At 39.2% G+C, this 18,096-nt stretch overlaps 1 protein-coding gene across 1 annotated transcript; it reads right to left on the reverse strand.

Annotated features, from left to right (window-relative positions):
- Nucleotides 1–321: 321 nt before the first annotated feature.
- LOC127628576 (serine/threonine-protein kinase MARK2-like) lies at nt 322–15,912 on the reverse strand. The gene is made up of 10 exons (XM_052105350.1): nt 15,697–15,912; nt 12,613–12,905; nt 9,735–9,790; nt 9,136–9,274; nt 8,797–8,924; nt 5,655–5,790; nt 5,346–5,523; nt 2,395–2,544; nt 1,311–1,530; nt 322–1,073 (listed from the first exon to the last, which is right to left on the reverse strand). Exons 1-10 carry the CDS (start codon nt 15,910–15,912, stop codon nt 322–324), a joined length of 2,268 nt encoding a protein of 755 aa, XP_051961310.1.
- Between the last annotated feature and the right edge of the window lie 2,184 nt (nt 15,913–18,096).

An 18,096-nucleotide genomic window follows, 5' to 3' on the forward strand; every position in this document is an offset into this window, starting at 1 on the left:
ACTATTCACTTTCACTGCATCTTTTTTATTCGTAAAATGGCAGTTAAAGGTGACTGATGCTGTCATAATACTTAACTCCTTTTGTGTTGTATAGAAGAAATAACATCTTAAAGGTATGGAACAACATGAGTGTGAGTAAGTGATAACAGAATTTGCATTTATATGTGAACTAGCCCTGTATGTAACATACCCATATCCTAGTATGATTTTGTATCAGAAAGCAGATAAAAAGCTTTAGTGCTATGATGACTAAACTCAACTTTAACTGACACTGTATTGGCATCTTCTCCTGCTTCTATCTCTTCCTCTCTGATCCTCTTGTCATCCAAAGTCCATTCTGAGTATTTCTGTCTTTTTTTCAGATTTGTTCTGTAACGCAGATGGAAGCATTGGTAAGTTAAGATCTGTTACCCTGCGCTGTATAGCCGTTCGTAACTGAACAGAGTTCTGTTTCGCTGTATTACTGGAGATACCTATCCCTCCTCCCCCTCCTGTTACAATGTTCCTCTTCTCCTTTGCATGTCTCAGGTTTTTAATGACAAGAGCTTGTTGTCTCTGTGATGGAAACAATGGTGGTTTGGACCCATTTACTAAGAAAGGTGAGGAGCCTGTGCCAGCTGTGGCATGGCGTGTAAGACCAACCCAAGTTACTTTTCTGGGCATGGCTTCTTTTAGTGTTGCAGTGTGGCGTAGTCGTGGTAATGGGGAGGTTTGTGTTGTGGTTTCCATAGTACTGAGGTGGCGACCATTATAGGTTTTCTCCTCAATCGCCAGTAACAGATCTTTAACGCGCTGCCCTGTTCTGGGATATGCACCTTTCTCTGAGTAGAATGTCTGCAACTTCTCCAACTTGTGATCATCATGTTGATGTTCAGATTCCAACCCTTGATATTTGTCAGAGTAGGCTGGTCCCAGATCTTGTGGTTTGAAAGATGGGTTCATTATCTGAGAGTCTCTAGAAGTGTCTATGGTTACAGTGGCATCACAAGGAGCTGAGTCACAGAGTTTGGTGCCACTCCCTTTTCTGCAGGAACACTTAGGTGGTGAGACACAAAGGATCTCCTTTTCTGAGACTGAAATATACACATGCAGACAAATTCTGTAAACTCTGTAAACTGAGTTTGCACAAACACCCACATTCATAAGCTGCAGATATATTCATTGCACTATACGAACATTGAGGTTCTGAAATCATGAATCTACTTGAGATTTGCCAATAATCAGAGCCAATCTAAATCCAAAACAATGAACACAGAACGTGATGAAGCAATAATTACATTTAAGAAAGACAATTACTTCAAGAATATTACCCTTAGGAATCAGTCCATCATACGTCTCAACAAGTATAGCAATCTCGTTAGCTGTGAAATTATCCACGTGCAGTGTGGTGGGCAGATCGGTTCTAACCATTAGGCTAGGCTGCTTTGGTCTGATTGTCTCTGCTGGCCTTTTCTTGTCCTGTGATTGGCTCCTGTGGGTCTTACTGGTCTGTCTTGAGTTCCTCTCATTGGCTGCATCATTTTGAAGTGGCTAGTAAAGAAAAAGGGAGTTAATTGTGTGATCATGTGTCTTACACAAGTATCATTGATTGTTTGGATGATTTAATTATTTGATGGATTTAGGTGGTAGAAAAGTAGAAAAGAAAAGTACAAATCACCTGCTGCTGAATTTTTGCACCTGCATTACTTCTATCTCTCTGCAAGCCCTTATTCAGAAGATTCCATTCACTATTCTCTTCTCTCTGAGGATAACAACTGACATGTTACAGTAGCTATATTTAAAAACCTAGCTGTCTCTAACTAGACAGTTTTTTAAGGCATCATACACATGCATCAATCATTAAATCATCAAAATCAAATAAAACAACAACAACATGGTCTAATAGAATTACGTTACTATACCTACACTTTTGCTAAATTATTTTAATGTGGCTCATTGTACGTATTGTCAGCGGGGGCCAGGTAAATGGTCAACGTAAATCTTTATTTTACACGCTTTTTCTTTCTAACGCACAAAGGATTTCTTTTCTGCACACCATTGAACACACACACTGGATTTCTGCATGCGTCTCTCTACCCTCTGGCAATCTGGACTGCCCTTTTGTCCCTCCTCACTCTCTGGAAATGTTGCTCAGCCATGCCCTCATCACCATATACTCAGGCCGGGGAACATCCAGCCTGTCACTTACTCCCCCCCCATTTCTGGAGAGGAAATCCGCAACAGCCATCTGTGCCCCCGGCCTCTGGACCACTTTGAACTTAAAAGGCTGGAGAGCTAGACACCAACGGGTGATCCGCACATTGGTATCCTTCATGCAATGGAGCCACCAGAAGGGGGGTGATCCGAACAGAGGGTGAAAGCACATCTCAAATAATAGTACCGGAGGGTGAGGACTGCCCACTTGATGGCTAAACCCTCCTTCTTGATGGTGCTGTACTTAGTCTGTCTCTGTGTGAGCTTGTGACTAATGTACGGCACGGGAAACTCCTCCCCCTCCACCATCTGAGACAGTACCACTCCTAACCCCCTGTCAGGTGTGTCCGTCTGCAAGATAAAAGGGAGAGAGAAGTCAGGAGAGTGCAATTATGGCCAGCTGCAGAAAGCAGGTTTCATTGGCGTGAACGCCTGCTGACACGGCTCCATCCACTGGACCGGATCAGGTGCCCCTTTTTTAGTAAGATCAGACATTGGAGGATGATGGCCAAATAGTTAGGCACAAACCTAAGATAATTGCCAGCCAGCCCCAGAAACTGTCTCAGCTCATTTTTGGTCTTAGGTCTCGGGCAGGATGCAATCACTGCAGTCTTATCAATTTGGGGCCGCACCTGTCCATGACCCAAATGGAAGCCCAGATAACATTCCACCTGTCCAATTGCACACTTCTTAGGGTTTACCGTGAGTCCCGCCCACCTCAATGAATTCAGAACAGCCCTCAGATGGTGCAGGTGCCGCTACCAGGCATTTCTGTAAATAATTATATAGTCCAGATTGGCAGCAGCGTGCTAGCTGAGGATTTTGTCCATGAGCTGCTGAAATGTAGCTAGAGCCCCGAACAAACCGAAAGGAAGGATTAAAAATTGGTTCCAAGCCAAACGGTTTGGAAAATGCTGTTTTCTCACAGGACATGGGAGTTAAGGGGATCTGCCAATACCCCTTTTTCAAATCCAGTATAGAATAAAAGCAAGCCATGCCTAACCGATCAAGCAGTTCATCAATCCGAGGCATTGAGTTTGCATCAAATTTAGACACTGCATTGACTTTTCTGTAATCCACACAGAACCAGACCGAGCCATCACTTTTTGGAACCAGGACCACTGGGCATGCCTAGTCACTGTGGGATTATTCTATTATCCCCATATCTAACATGGCCTTTAATTCTTCCTGAACCACTTTTTTTGTGTGTTCGTGTAATCAGTAGGTGTAACGTAAGCAGGAGGAGGCAGACGAGGAGTGCGGATCTAAATGCGGGTTTTATTAATCAAAGTGAAAACAAACAAAACTGGAACAAAGGAAACGTCCACGATGGGAAAATGAAACCAAAACATGAAAACATCAAGGGAACACGAACAGGGTGAACAGGGTGAACAGGGCAAAACATCAACATCCACAAACATCTACAAACAACGATCGACAGAGACTGAACAAACAACCAGGCTTAAATACAGAGGGGTAATGAAGATCAAATGACAAACAGGTGAGAACAATGATTGAAAGCTGGCAGTGATGAGGGCCAGGAATTGTGGGAATTGTAGTTCATGAGAGGTGACACGAGAAACACGGGGCAGACAACCAGGAATCGTAACAGTAGGGATGACTGCGTACCACTACCCCTGGGGTAATTTCTGTGTGGTGCTCTATTAGATTCATATGATCAGGAAGAGGTAAGAACACATCTGAGCATTCTTCTTGCAACCTGGCTACCTCCGCGACTTGCGATGGTGAGAGGTAGTCTCCGGAAGTGACCGGGGTGACTCGATTGGTGGCTTTTAAGTTCACCATCGGTCTAAGCTCAGCCCTATCCAGAACCACTGTCACCAAAGTCACAGGGACCGCCTCTCTCCACGGTTTTAGGAGATTGTGGTAGTAAATCTGACGTGCTCCGCCTCTATCCATTCGTTTAACCTCATTATCGATTCTCGACTCGCCATATGATCTCAAAGGGCCCTTGCCACTTGGCGAGTAATTTAGAGCTCGATGGGAGTAATACAAGAACTTTATTTCCCGGTGCCAATTCCCATTGTCGAGTACCGCTATTATACTGGAGCAATTGTCTTGTGTGTGGGGTTTTACACTCAGTTCAAGAACATGTTGAATTTCATTTTTCCTGTTTTAAGGTCCCACCTCCAAATTTTCCCATAGGACGGCGAGCACGCCGTGTGGTCGACGCCCGAACCATAATTTAAATGGGAAGAACCCCGTGGAGGCTTGCGGGACCTCTTGTACAGCAAATAATTGGGGCTCGAGTCACTTGTTCCAATTTCGAGTGTCTTCGTGCATACATTTATGAATCATATTTTTTAGTGTCTGATTAAATTGTTTGACCAAGCTGTCCACAAGGGGGTGGTAGATGCTGGTCCAAATCGATTTAATCCCCAATAATTCATACAGTTTGCACAGTGTATGTGACATAAATGTTGTGCCTTGATCAGTGAGGATTTCTTTCAGAATCCCCACTCAGGAGATTATTTTGAAGAGTGCCTCCGCAACACTGTGTGCTGAGATGTTGTGCAGAGGCTTCTGGATGTCAAGTTGCATATTCCACCAGAACCAACACAAAGCGATGCCCGCATGTTGTCCACTCTAATGGCCCAACAAGGTCTATGGCAATAGGGGACCTTGATCAATTAAAGGGGGTGCAATGGTGCTTTTGGGGTGGCTGCGGGATTCACCAACTGACATTCACGGCATGCCGCACACCACCTGCTAACATCCTCACGAATGCCCGACAAATAGAAACGGGTCATCAGACAGTCTAGTGTTTTTCCCTGCCCTAAGTGAACCTCCATCGGATTATAATGAGCCATCTGAAATAACATTTCCCGACAGCTCTTTGGTAGTAGGAATTGGGTTGTATTCTCCTTTATCTGAGTGTCCTGTGTCACTCGATACAACTGATCCTTAATAATTGAAAAATACTGATATGCAAGTGCAATCTCTGGCTGGAGGTGTTGACCATCAATCACTTTCACTTGATCAAAGGATTGCCTAAGGATCTCGTCTCTAGCTGTTTTAGGCTATAGACAGCACAGCAGCTCAGCAGGATTTGGAACAGAGCCATTATCTGTGTACATGACTGTACGTGTGTTTGTGTTATAAATGTCAACTTTGTATACATTATATTTTACCTTCATGGTCTTGACTCCTTTCTGATGTCTAATGAGTTGTTTTAGCAGTAGATGGTAGGAAGCTAAGATGGCAGATGGTTTGTTGTTAATGACAGTATGGATGATATCAGAAAGACCATAGTCTAGAGATTCTGTCATGTAGTTTAACACAGCTAAATTTAGATCCTCAGGATACAGCCTGAAGAAATGACAAAGTCCCACACATCCATGTCAGAAAATGTTGTTAAGAGGTTGCATTTTGAAAGATGCATATTGGTTTCTCTGACCATTTTTTGTGTCTATGTGCTTTTGGTTAACACATGCAAGTACCTGTTTTTATAAGTGACAGAATGAAGGGGTCTCTTGGCATAACCCTCATTCAACCATTTATCTTCCATTGCTGCTTTCACTGTGGGCCTTTTTGTTGGATTTGGCTCCAACAGAGATAAGACAAACTGTGCAGCCGCTAGATAGAAAGAAAAGGAGAGATAATCAAAAACCTGGCATCTTGATATATTAATGCTGCTAAAGTAGCTTTTACCTTAACTTTATATAGAGTATCTCAGCACTGATTTGTCAGATGAGTGTTTGTGTGTCAGATCTAGATTAAACTCCTCGGGGTGTCTCTTACAGAAGGGCAGATCAGATTCTAGCACTTTGCTCCCCTATGCCATCTTCTCAATTTAGGGGGACTCCAGAACAGACTGCCAGCTTGGCTCTGTGCTGGCCTTGTCTCTGTTTGACAAAATGTCCCCACAACGTAAAACATTTCGGGTTTTACTATCCTTATGTGTGTGTGTATCACAAAGTGATAAATACATGCTCACACACACACAAGGATAGTAAAACCCGAAATGTTTTACATTGTGGGGACATTTTGTCGGTCCTCATGAGGAAAACAGCTTATAAATCATACTAAATTATGTTTTTGAAAATGTAAAAATGCAGAAAGTTTTAGGGTTAGGGTTAGGGGATAGAATATAAATTTGAAGTATAGTATAGTATAGTATAAAAACCATCATGTCTATGGAAAGTCCCCATTAAACATGGAAACCCAATGTGTGTGTGTGTGTTTGTGTGTGTGTGTGTGTGTATAATGTGATGAAGTTTGTGTTTGTGCCAGTAGACAGTGACGATCACATTTACTCATTCATTTAGAGTGCCATTACAAGCAGTCTAATGCAGTCAGAATACAAACAAAATCTGGCGATGAAAGCACACACTCAGACAAACACACAGGATGACTCATACTGTGAATAGTCATTTAGTTGATGCTTTGATCAATTCAGCATCAACACAGCAAAACAGTCTACTTATTACATACCGAAAATGTATGCATTTGTATCTGTACCCTTATATTTTAGACCTACTTTAATGTTTACTCTAGTGCTTTTAGATCTTAGTGCTACCTTCAACAAGATAGATCACGACAATCTCTTGAATAGGATGTAGAATTATGTTGGCATTAGTGTACTTGCATTAGCATGGTTTAGGTCCAATTTATCAGAGCGCTACCACTTTGTATGTGTAAACAAGGAATTGTCAGATCAAAAAAATGTAAGTATGGAGTGCCACAGTGAACAGATTTAGGGCCTCTGCTTTTCTCCTTATACATGCTTCCCCTGGGAGATATTATCAGGAATCATGGAATAAGTTTCCACAGTTATGCTGACAAAACCATAACTCCATAATTCATTTTAAGTCTAGGCTAAAGACTCATCTATTTAGCTAGCCATACACCTAATATATCCATCTACTCACAATTAGGCTGCTTTAGTTTTCCTTTGGATTCATATCCTGAGGCTACCAGAGCCAGACAGATCCAGCTCTGTTCCTGCTAGGTGTCGGACTCCACTAATGTGTCTCAGTTATGACAACTAAATGTAGCTGGTGAAAGCCAGACATCACTTCAGTCTTTTACTATGGAGGATGAACTAATACCAACTCCAACTGTAAGACATCGAATACTTCATATGCCACTGCCTGAATCTTGGATTTAGGATGGACCCCACCGAACCTCACTGAAATGACCTGCCAGTTCAACTGTGATGCACCTCATTGATCTCTGCCTGCATCACCTTTGTCTATTGATGTACTACTCTCTTGAAATGGAATACATAGACTATCAATTAATTGCCAACTAAAGCCTTTATCAGCCAACTAACAAAGAACAATTGCATCTATGTGAACTTCTGCAGTTAATCCAGGATGGACTTTAAAGATATTAGTCATTAATCTTACAGTTCATATAAAATGTATCTTACAGTTCATATAAAATCTTTTTTTTAAACACTGGATGTAAAGGGATTAAGGGAAAGGAGGAGGCGAGAACCGGCTTGACAATGTAAATAATATTTAATGACAAACTTAAACGAAAAGACACAAACACACGTGTCGGGCAGCTGCCCGTAAACGCTCTCTCTCTGTCGCACCATTGTCCAGAGTCGGCCTTTATCCCTCTCGGAGGCTTGATTAACCCGATAAGGGGCCGGGTGTGTAGAATCACGACCCGGCCCGCCCTCCGCCCTGTCACATTGGACCTTAACACTTACTTAGTTTACTAATCTTAAACCATGACCTGCACTGAAAATAAATAACTAATATTTACATTATATTCATGCTGATTAGTCAGAGGGTAACTGGCTGCCACAGTGAGTCTGGTTTCTCACAAGGTTATTTTTCTCCATTAACATCTAATGGAGCTTTGTGTTCCTTGCCACAGTTGCCTTCAGCTTGCTCACATGGGTTCTAAATAGAATTATTATTTAATTATTTAATTTTAATACACAATTTACAATCATATTTAATCAAACTACACAATAATCACTCTTAAGACTTCATAGATATTACAGTTAAATTTTCTGTTGAAGCACGATTTACTGTAAAGCTGCTTTGAAACGAGGTGTGTTGTGAAAAGCACTATACAAATAAAAATTACTTGAATTTGATGGTCTATTTTTAATAAACAATTTAGATGCTGCTTTAGGAAATAGGTGGTAATCCACTATTATGTAATGCAAGGTATGTTACAGTGATCTAATGTAACTAATGTAAATTATATTGGGGAAACCCGGCAGGGTTCAGTTCCACTAGCAAACATTTTACATCCCAGTGTGTTTATATCTGAAGGTCTAGTGTCTATTTTTTTGATTGGTGAATATCCACTGTTATTAATATTCTTGATGATCAATTTTAATGTGCTAGATCAGATGATATCACAATCTGCTCGAGAAAAACTCTGAAATGCATCACTGCCCTCAGCACCTTTTATATCTTCTCTCATTCTTTTGTCTTTTTCTCTCTGAGATTATCTTGTCCTGATGAAGAACCTCCTAAGGGATGAATTTTTAAGGTTTTACACCTCCATTTGGATGGCCTTGATTCATAAATTAAGCTGTTTTTTTATTCTAAATATGTCTATGGAAGTTTCTCATCTACCACACAAGTAAATGTGTATGTGCATGCATTTTACCTTTGCTGATGTCTAATGGTATTGCACTGATTTCTCCATTCACCATTTTCTGATGAAGCTGCTTAATGTTGAAGGGCTCCACCGTAAACGGCAATGTGCCAGTCAACATGGCAAACATACTTACACCCCTACACATATGTAGACACAGAAACACACACACAATGCTAATCAACAGCTTCAAAAGACACTCTTTTGAGGTTAAATTAATTAATCTTTTACAAGACATTATTAACATAATCACATATAGTTGCCCCTACAATCTACACACATACTGCATAAAATGACATACTTATAAAAAGTAATTATTAGTACAAATACACACATACTATGTGTACTTACACAGACCACACATCCACTTTAGGACCGTACTTCCTGTGGGCCAGCAGTTCAGGGGCAGCGTAAGCAGGACTGCCACACTGAGTATTCAGTAGCTCCAAAGAGAGAGAATCTGCCTTCAAAGTGTTACTCAGACCAAAGTCTACACACAAATGCACATAAACAGATATGGGTGTCCTCGTATAAAAGTCAGCTTAAAGACACACTAAAAAATCCACCGTTTCTGATATAGGCACTACCAATTGCAGTTTGTCCCACTGAAACTGTACAACAGTATTTCTCATTTTAAACAAACATTTGTTACAGTTATTTGAAATTACGCATGTAGAGATAATATTTAAATCATAAAGATATAATTTTTTTTAACCTAAAATATTAAATATATTTGTTTGTTTATTTTTACATTTCAAGAAATGTTCTTGTGATTTTGGCACTTCCTGTGGGATTACTTTAGTGTTTCATCAGTCATAAGTCATGCTATTAGTGTTAGCGTAGCATTACAGCAAGTACTCTTTAAGAAAAGCTTGAATTGATGTACATACTGTATGCACACCATGTAAAAAGGGAAACAAGCCAATACACACCCAAACAAACACACTCACCTACAATCTTAATGTTGTTGTTTTCATCTAGTAGAAAGTTCTCAATCTTCAGGTCCCTGTTTAAACACACAGCACATACTGCAATGGGTTAGTAAAAATATACTTGCATACACAGATATTCTTGGAGGGTCAAACTGATATGGAACACAGATCACCTTTTTCCATGTGCTGGAATCAATGACCAGCCATGGACCTTCGTCTGCACTCAAAATGTAATGAAACTATGTCAATTAAAAAGGGATTTGAATTAAAGACCAGACCTATGAGTGTTATTGTTAGTGAAATCACAACTTGGAGGTCTTTTATGTTCCAGTCCTTCTGCCAAATTGTACTTTTACTCATACACTCCCCTTCCTTTCTATTCTTTTACACCCTTCCTTCTCCTTTTCTTCTTCTATGTAATAAACACGCACACTCCTCACATTTAATATGAAATTGTATGAGAAGCCCATAAAAATATCACAGACCTCAAAGCTATTTTCATTTTTCTCCCTTTTACAGACATGGCTGACATCTTAAAGCTCAATGGGCAGCTTAGTGTGCCTTAACACATGCAGACAATACCCCTAAACTTTCAGAAGTACAGACAAAAAGTTTAAAGGAGTTGAAAACTACCCCAAATGTGTCTGTATTTAAGTTCTCTAACAGGCACGGTGTACACTAGGGAAAACTGGACCACTTGTCCAGCAGTTTGGCTTTTGTGTGTGTGTGTGTGTGTGTGTGTGTGTGTGTGTGTGTGTGTGTGTGTGTGTGTGTGTGTGTGTGTGTGTGTGTGTGTGTGTGTGTGTGAGCGTGCATTTATCACTTTGTGGGGAAGAAATGTCCCCATAAGGATAGTAAAACACGAAATATTTAAACTTGTGGGGACATTTTGTCAGTCCCCATGAGGAAAACAGCTTATAAATGATACTAAATTATGTTTTTTGAAAATGTAAAAATGCAGAAAGTTTTCCTTGAGGGTTAGGGGATATAATATAAAGTTTGTACAGTATAAAAACCATTATGTCCATGGAAAGTCCCCATAAAACATGGAAACCCAACATGTGTGTGTGTGTGTGTGTGTGTGTGTGTGTGTGTGTGTGTGTGTGTGTGTGTGTATGTGTGAGCGTGTATTTATCACTTTGTGGGGACCAAATGTCCCCATAAGGATAGTAAAACCCAAAATTTTTGACCTTGTGGGGACATTTTGTCGGTCCCCATGAGGAAAACAGCTTATAAATCATACTAAATTATGTTTTTTGAAAATGTAAAAATGCAGAATGTTTTCTGTGAGGGTTAGGTTTAGGGGTAGGGTTAGGTTTAGGGGATAGAATATAAAGTTTGTACAGTATAAAAACCATTATGTCTATGGAAAGTCCCCATAAAACATGGAAACACAACATGTGTGTGTGTGTGTGTGTGTGTGTGTGTGTGTGTGTGTGTGTGTGTGTTTTATAGAGATGTTAGTAGAAACTGATTCAAGGACATAGAGTAAGTGTTTGTAAAACCAGTCGATAATATAAATTGATTTGATTTGATTCATGTTTTTCGAAGTGTGTGAACTGTTGAACTGAGAAGGCCGTGAATCGCACAGACCTGCACCCTCCCTTCGTTACCATGGGGACTGTACATATGTTGACTAACTCGTGGAGTAGCCAAGTGTGTGTGTGAGTGTGTAAGTTAATGTATATTCTTTGATCCTTGACATACCCTAATAAAGGCTCTTTACAGAGGGGAGTGTGTGTGAGAGAGAGTTCTGCATTATGAAGCTTCATCGTGGGACTCCATTATGAAGGAAGTCAGTGAATGATGTGTTAACCACAGTGGTCCTGGCTGATGATGTCATGAGAAGCCAATGGCTTTCCCACTCTTACCTCAATTCGACTCAACAGGCAGAGAAAAACTACACACATAGTGAGACTTTAGAAGCTAATGAGGACCTCTCATAAACGTAATGGTTTCTATTTTAAGACAGTGATAGGATTTGCTGTACCCTACCCCTAAACTTAACCCTCACAGAAACCTGTTGAGATTTTTGGATTTAAAGCGAAACATTATTTGATTGATTTATTAACATTTCAGGACATTTTTCTAAGGTAAAGCTCTATTATTTTTAAAGCAACAAAATTTACCTCCCTACCATAAACCTTAAACCTAAACCTGACCAATACTGTCATAAAAAGCAAATGTGAGATGAAAAACACATGAGGTTTTTATGGTTAAAGCTCTGTCGATTTTAAAGCAACACATCCTAATTTCATATCCTACCCTAAACCTTAGACCTACATCTTACAGATGTGTAATAAGAAAAAAAAATACATGAAAAATGCAATTACTGAATCAATCATGTCATTTTGTGGTGCATCTATGACACTTTCAGTTCCTATGTAAGCTCTTTAGGACTTAAAAACCTTTCCTTTGCAAGTGTCTTTCTATCAGTTGAACTACTGCCCAATTGTACTGCATTTGAACAAGACTGTATATATAGTTTGTTATGTAATGCAGACATTAGAATGTATCACATTATAAGGGATGCACTAAAATATATTTGGATGTTATAGCATTGTTTGAGGAACAGGGCTAAAAGTGTATATGAACTGATAATCTGCCCTTTTACTCGTGATTTGTGTGTAAGGGAATAAAAGCCATTGTTATTTTAGTGCTCCTGTTCATTTCACAGAGAAAGTGCCGCAATACGTACAAGAAACTGCATAAAAATAATTGTAAAAATAATTGTAAAAATAAAATTGAGGTATAGTAACTACTTATTTTGGGGTATGTTTCCTTTAATTTTGGTGCATCTGCTTGTATTGTTGTCCGTGTTCTGTACATTCATTGAGCATCTGTGTGACACTATGTGCACACTGTGTTCTTTCTGTCAGGTCTGTCAGTTCATCACCTGTGAACTATCCCATGCCTGTGCAGATGTTCCACTGCAGACAGTATCTGGCGGGTGAACCTGCGCACCTCTCTCTCCTCCAGCCGCTTGCGTTCACATATTTTGTCCATCAGGTCTCCTCCTCCGCACAGCTCCATGGCCATGTAGTAGCAGTTCTCCGTCTCTAGCGTCTCCAGTAGCAAGACGATGTTCGGATGGCGGATAATTTGGTGAATTCTAGGTTCACGTTTCATGTTCTTTAAAACATATGAATCCTGACAAGCCTTCTTCTTATCTATCACCTTGATTGCCACCTGACAGACAGTAACAGAAATACTCAGTTATGTTTATAAGAACTTTGTATTAGAAGTTTCTCAGAAAATAACTTGGGTGAATAAAATATAGACACAAATGAGAACTGTATAGCTATAAGATGACTATCTCATATAATTTGGTGAATGAAAAAGTAGAAGAAGTCGATGACAGTTGAACAAGAGTAAAGTAAAATTGAACTCTTGAGTTTTGATTGCAGACATTGGTGATATTTCTTCTGAATCTCTAAAGGTGACACATGCAAGATCATTTGAATCTTTTTCTCAGGATAAAAATCTGAGAAGCTGTAAACTTCATTATCTCTCTATTTTATCTCATTGTCTTTGATCAAAAATTGAGACCCTAAATTCGTTATTTTCCTTTCCTACGGGACAATCAAGAATATTGTTTAAAAAAAAACCTTTATTTCCAGGTTTTCACATATTTAAAGTTTTGTGTTAGATAGCCAAGAGGAAAAGTCACTGGCTCTAACCTTTATTCTAAATCCCAAAAGTTCTTTGGACATGGATGAATGCTCTTGAACTGTGTCTGAACCTTCTTAATACAACCTTTAAACTCAATCAAGCATATTGTTCTAATATTCATAAGAAAATCTTTTGAACATGGGAAATATTATACATATACTATATCAAAACCAGGACCATGGTGTTATAATATTCTATTTTTTTCTTCCTAGAAAAATAATATAATTGACTTTTAAAAAATGCCTTTCTTTAAAGAACAAACACTTGCAGCAACTCTGGCCCTATTGTGTCTTTCTGCACCTTAAGTGTGAAAAAGATTAAACGTGTGGGTTTTCCTCATATTTCCAGATTTCCTCTTCCATTTACCTATCACAAAGTATAAAGATTTAAATTTGAAAATAAGAAACAAAAACTCATGACAGCATTACATCACGTCTGTTTTCTGTGCAAAAGGGATGTGGACAAGGTTAGACAGCTTTAGTTTGCTGTCCATACAGTAATCGTGAGGCTTTAGTATGGCACATAAGATTAGAATTTACATATTCAAATTCTAAAATTGACCTGGGGTGATGTGTGCGGATCACCATAGCAACCTGTTCAGGTAAACAGAGTGGTTAGGAAGGACTCAGTGATCTGTATAAGAACTGCTAACATAAACACGTATATAGGCCAGACTTACTGACCCATGAAAGCTCTGGTCACCACAGTGAAAAGAGAAGGACAGGTGGAGCTAAAATTACTTCTCTCTCTCTCTCTCTCTCTCTCTCTCTCTCTCTCTCTTTCTCTCTCTCTCTCTCTGCCTATGTCTATGTCATGTTGAACAGAAAAGTTGTCCAATATAAGGGGTCAATTTCTCAAAAGTCCAGCCTTTTTTATTATAGTAAAGTCTTTAGGACATAACCTAGACATCTAATAACATGTTAATATTTCCTTTCTAACATCATAAAATCATTCTTGATAATCTCCAACAATAAGCTTGTCAGTATAATTTACTTAAAACAAAAAATGCTACATAATAGAATTAAATTAATCAAACTTTCTATCATCTGCTTTACATAAACAAACATTTTTAGAAGAATTTCCCAACTCTTTTGGTCCATACAGTGCAAGTGAATGGGTGCCAAAATATTAAAGCTTCAAAAATCACATATGTCAGCATAAAAGTTATCCATTCGACTCCAACAGATAAATATTTATGTGTTTTTTTTTTTTACTATAAATTCTCCTCCCTGCTCAGTCAATCTCCACTTTAACTGTCACATTCTTCAATTTTGGTGATTCACATTCTTCATGCATATCGCCCTTACTGGGCAGGGAGAAGAATTTCTTGCAAAAAATAATTTAAATATTAAATATAAGAATTATAATTATCTGTTTCTCACCCACACCTATCATATCTTGTCTGAACATATAGATTTAATCAGTGAAGTCATATGGATTACTTTTATGCTACCTTTATGCAGATTTTGGAGTTTCAAAATTTTGGGACCCATTCACTTGCATTTGAAGGACCTACAGAGCTGAGATATTCTTCTAAAAAAAACATAATTTGAATTCTGCTAAAGAAAGAAAGTCATACACATCTAGGATGGCATGATGGTGAGTAAATCATGAGAGAATTTATATTTTTGGGTGAACTATTCCTTTAAGTTCTGCAGGCCCAACAGCAAATTGCTTGTCAGTTCCTTATTTGTAAGTCGCTTTAGATAAAAGCTTCTGCTTAGTGACTAAATATAAATGCAAAATCATTGAAACAATTACAATCTACAGAAATCCATTCAAAGTTATTGCCATTTATTAGAAACATGCATGTTATTGTAATCTGTGATCATTAATATATGGATAATATCTGTGATATAAACCATCCACTAGCAGTAAAGACTGTAATCGAAACTCACAATTTATTATGCATAAATATTCATCAGATCTATTTAATGACCAAAATAAATAATCCCAAGTGCCTAAAGAGAACAAGTCAACAAACAATCCATGGTCACCCCATCAAACTAAATCTACCCGACTTTACAGCAGGCAAAAAAGCTGATGCTGATTTGAGATACTGAGATGTGTGTCCCTGTGTGAATGCTTTATACCAGTGTTTATGTGTTTGTGTGAAAAGATTATTACTGATGTGACGTGTGTCAAATATTAGGTAAGAGGGAGTCACTATGAAAAGTGAGCAGGCGAGACAGCATGAAAAATGGATGACAGCCCGTCAGCACACTGATGACTGACACCCTCAGTGTGAGACACTATTCCTTTGATTGGCAGGTGTCAGCATGGGAGAGACTGGGTGTGTGCCTCTTACCTTCTCCCCTGTACTGATGTGCATGCCCAACATAACCTTGGCGAAGGACCCTTTGTTGATCATTTTGCCCACCAGGTAGCTGCCTACGCGTTTAGTATGAGGAAAGTTTCGAAGCAGGTCGCGGGACACATTTCCAAGGCAGGGAGGTGCTGCCTGCTCCAGATCCCCCGAGTCAGTCATACTCCCGTCCAGAGATGACATCAATGCAGCCGGCATGATGCCAGTAATGCCTGTCTGCTAGAAGCTCTGCTGGATGACACTTGGCGGGCAGGTATAGGGTGGAGGATGACAGAGAGGCAATAGAGGAAGGGCATATGTAATGGAAGCTGGTCTCATTGGTTCTTCTTTTCTGTTCTGTCAAAGAGAATATCCACTCTTTTTGACTTTTATGTGAACATAGTCCAGATGCTGAGCTATTATCATATGTCCTTCCTGTATTTCATCTGCTAGGACCAGGTATCTTTCTTTTACTAATCTCTAGCCCCAGATCTACCTTTTTTTATCTCTGTTTTTCATCTAGACTCTCTTCTCTCTCCAAGGGAAGGTTCTTCTGTCATTCTGGTTAGTTCATGCACCCTTGTCTCTCTCTCTCTCTCTCTCTCTCTCTCTCTCTCTCTCTCTCTTTCTCTGTGTGTGTATGTGTGTGCGTGTGTGAGTATGTGTGTGGCTGGTAGATAATTAACTGTATCTGGTCTCAGGTTGATGCAGTACGCCTAGTGTAGTGAGAGGACACTACACCGTAATGACCCCCTACAACACACACATGCGTGAACACACGTCACAAAAATGATGTCACTGACACCTACCTTAATAATACTTTAGTTCTGATTAAATTATCACACAATTGTTTAACAAACATCACATTAATTCTTTGTGTCTATACTTTCCATTCAGTACTGAGCACATGCTTACATGCATGAACTTATACCAGTTATGCTTAAAGTGATAGAAAATCCTCTAATAATTTTTTCATCCCAGATATGAAAGACTTTCTTTCGGTTTTTCTTTATAAAATCTTAAGTGGTTTAATGCAAAAAAAAAAAAAAGCAGAGAGTAATACGATGATTTCTAATCTCATGTAAACACTTTGTCTTGCGCTAATGGAATTTTAGTAGTTATCAGAGTTTTGGTGTGCATGTAAACATGCTCATTGTTCTTTTTGTAGGAGCTGATCTCTCAAAGTCCTGTATTATATTTAGTGGAATTATACATCAAGTGGGAATAATCTTTATTTTTTACACCACAGATTTTATTCTGATAGTTACAGTATCTCACTTAACTCATGGTCATCAATAATATACTTAGAATGTTAACTACATGGTTCATGGAAAGGGCTTGTGTAGCCACTTGTTTAAGATCCTATTATGACAACGTAGCTGTTATCAGTATAATACAGTAAATTATATTAGATATGGAAAGACACATCTATTTGATTGGTTTTGGTCTTTGAGCAGAGCGTGCTGGTAGGGGTCTATATGCTTGAATGAGAGCTCATTGTTGGATAAGTGTGTGGTTGGAGTCAGGTTTCTTTATTCCTTCCTTTTTTGCTCACTCCATTCATGCACTGGAGAGAGAGATGAACTGAACAGCAAGGGGCTGGAATCTGAGCCCTTGATACTGTTCAAATACACACACATATTAAAAGGATATTTAACCCCAAAATGAAAGTTCTGTCATTAATTATTTACCCATATGTCATTACAAACCAATTTTCAAGAGTTTCTAACCTCTGTAGAACACAAATGGAGGTATTAGGCAGAATGTTATTCATCAATTCACCTACATTGTTTGGAAAAATCACCACGAAAGTGAATGTTGACTGAGCACAACATTCTAACATCTCCTTTCATGTTCTATTGAGGGAAGAGAGTCATATGGTTTTGAAACAACATGAGGGTGAGAAAAATATGACAGATTTTTCATATTTAGGTGAACTTTCGCTTTTACTCCCACAGACAAATTCAACCACAGCTAAATGTGCGTTGCAGTATGGTAAATATTTCTCATTCATATCGGCTCTAGAGCTCTGTCCACTCTGAGAAAACAAAGAATGCGTGAAAGAGAAACAAAGAGAGACTTATACGACAGAACTGTGTGTAGAGCTTGGTGCCTCAACAGTTTTATGTCCATGGTTCAAAGCAGGCCATGACAGAGGGAGCCAGAATGTGCAAACACACAGACATGCACTCAGAAGAGAAAGTTTTGCGTTCACCCCAAAAAATGTGTTCCAGCCTCCAGGCTTTGGCAAAACACAGTGCGGTCAAATTAATAGTGCTGAAAACCTCTATCCATTTCCTGCTCTGTAAGAAACCAATCCCCAGCAATCCATAAAAGCATATCTTAACACTAAATAACTTTTTAAAACCCCGCCGGACTGCCTCTGCACCCACACACTAGCAT

This window comes from Xyrauchen texanus, chromosome 35 (assembly GCF_025860055.1).
Source record: "Xyrauchen texanus isolate HMW12.3.18 chromosome 35, RBS_HiC_50CHRs, whole genome shotgun sequence".
Classification (NCBI taxonomy): Eukaryota; Metazoa; Chordata; class Actinopteri; order Cypriniformes; family Catostomidae; genus Xyrauchen; species Xyrauchen texanus.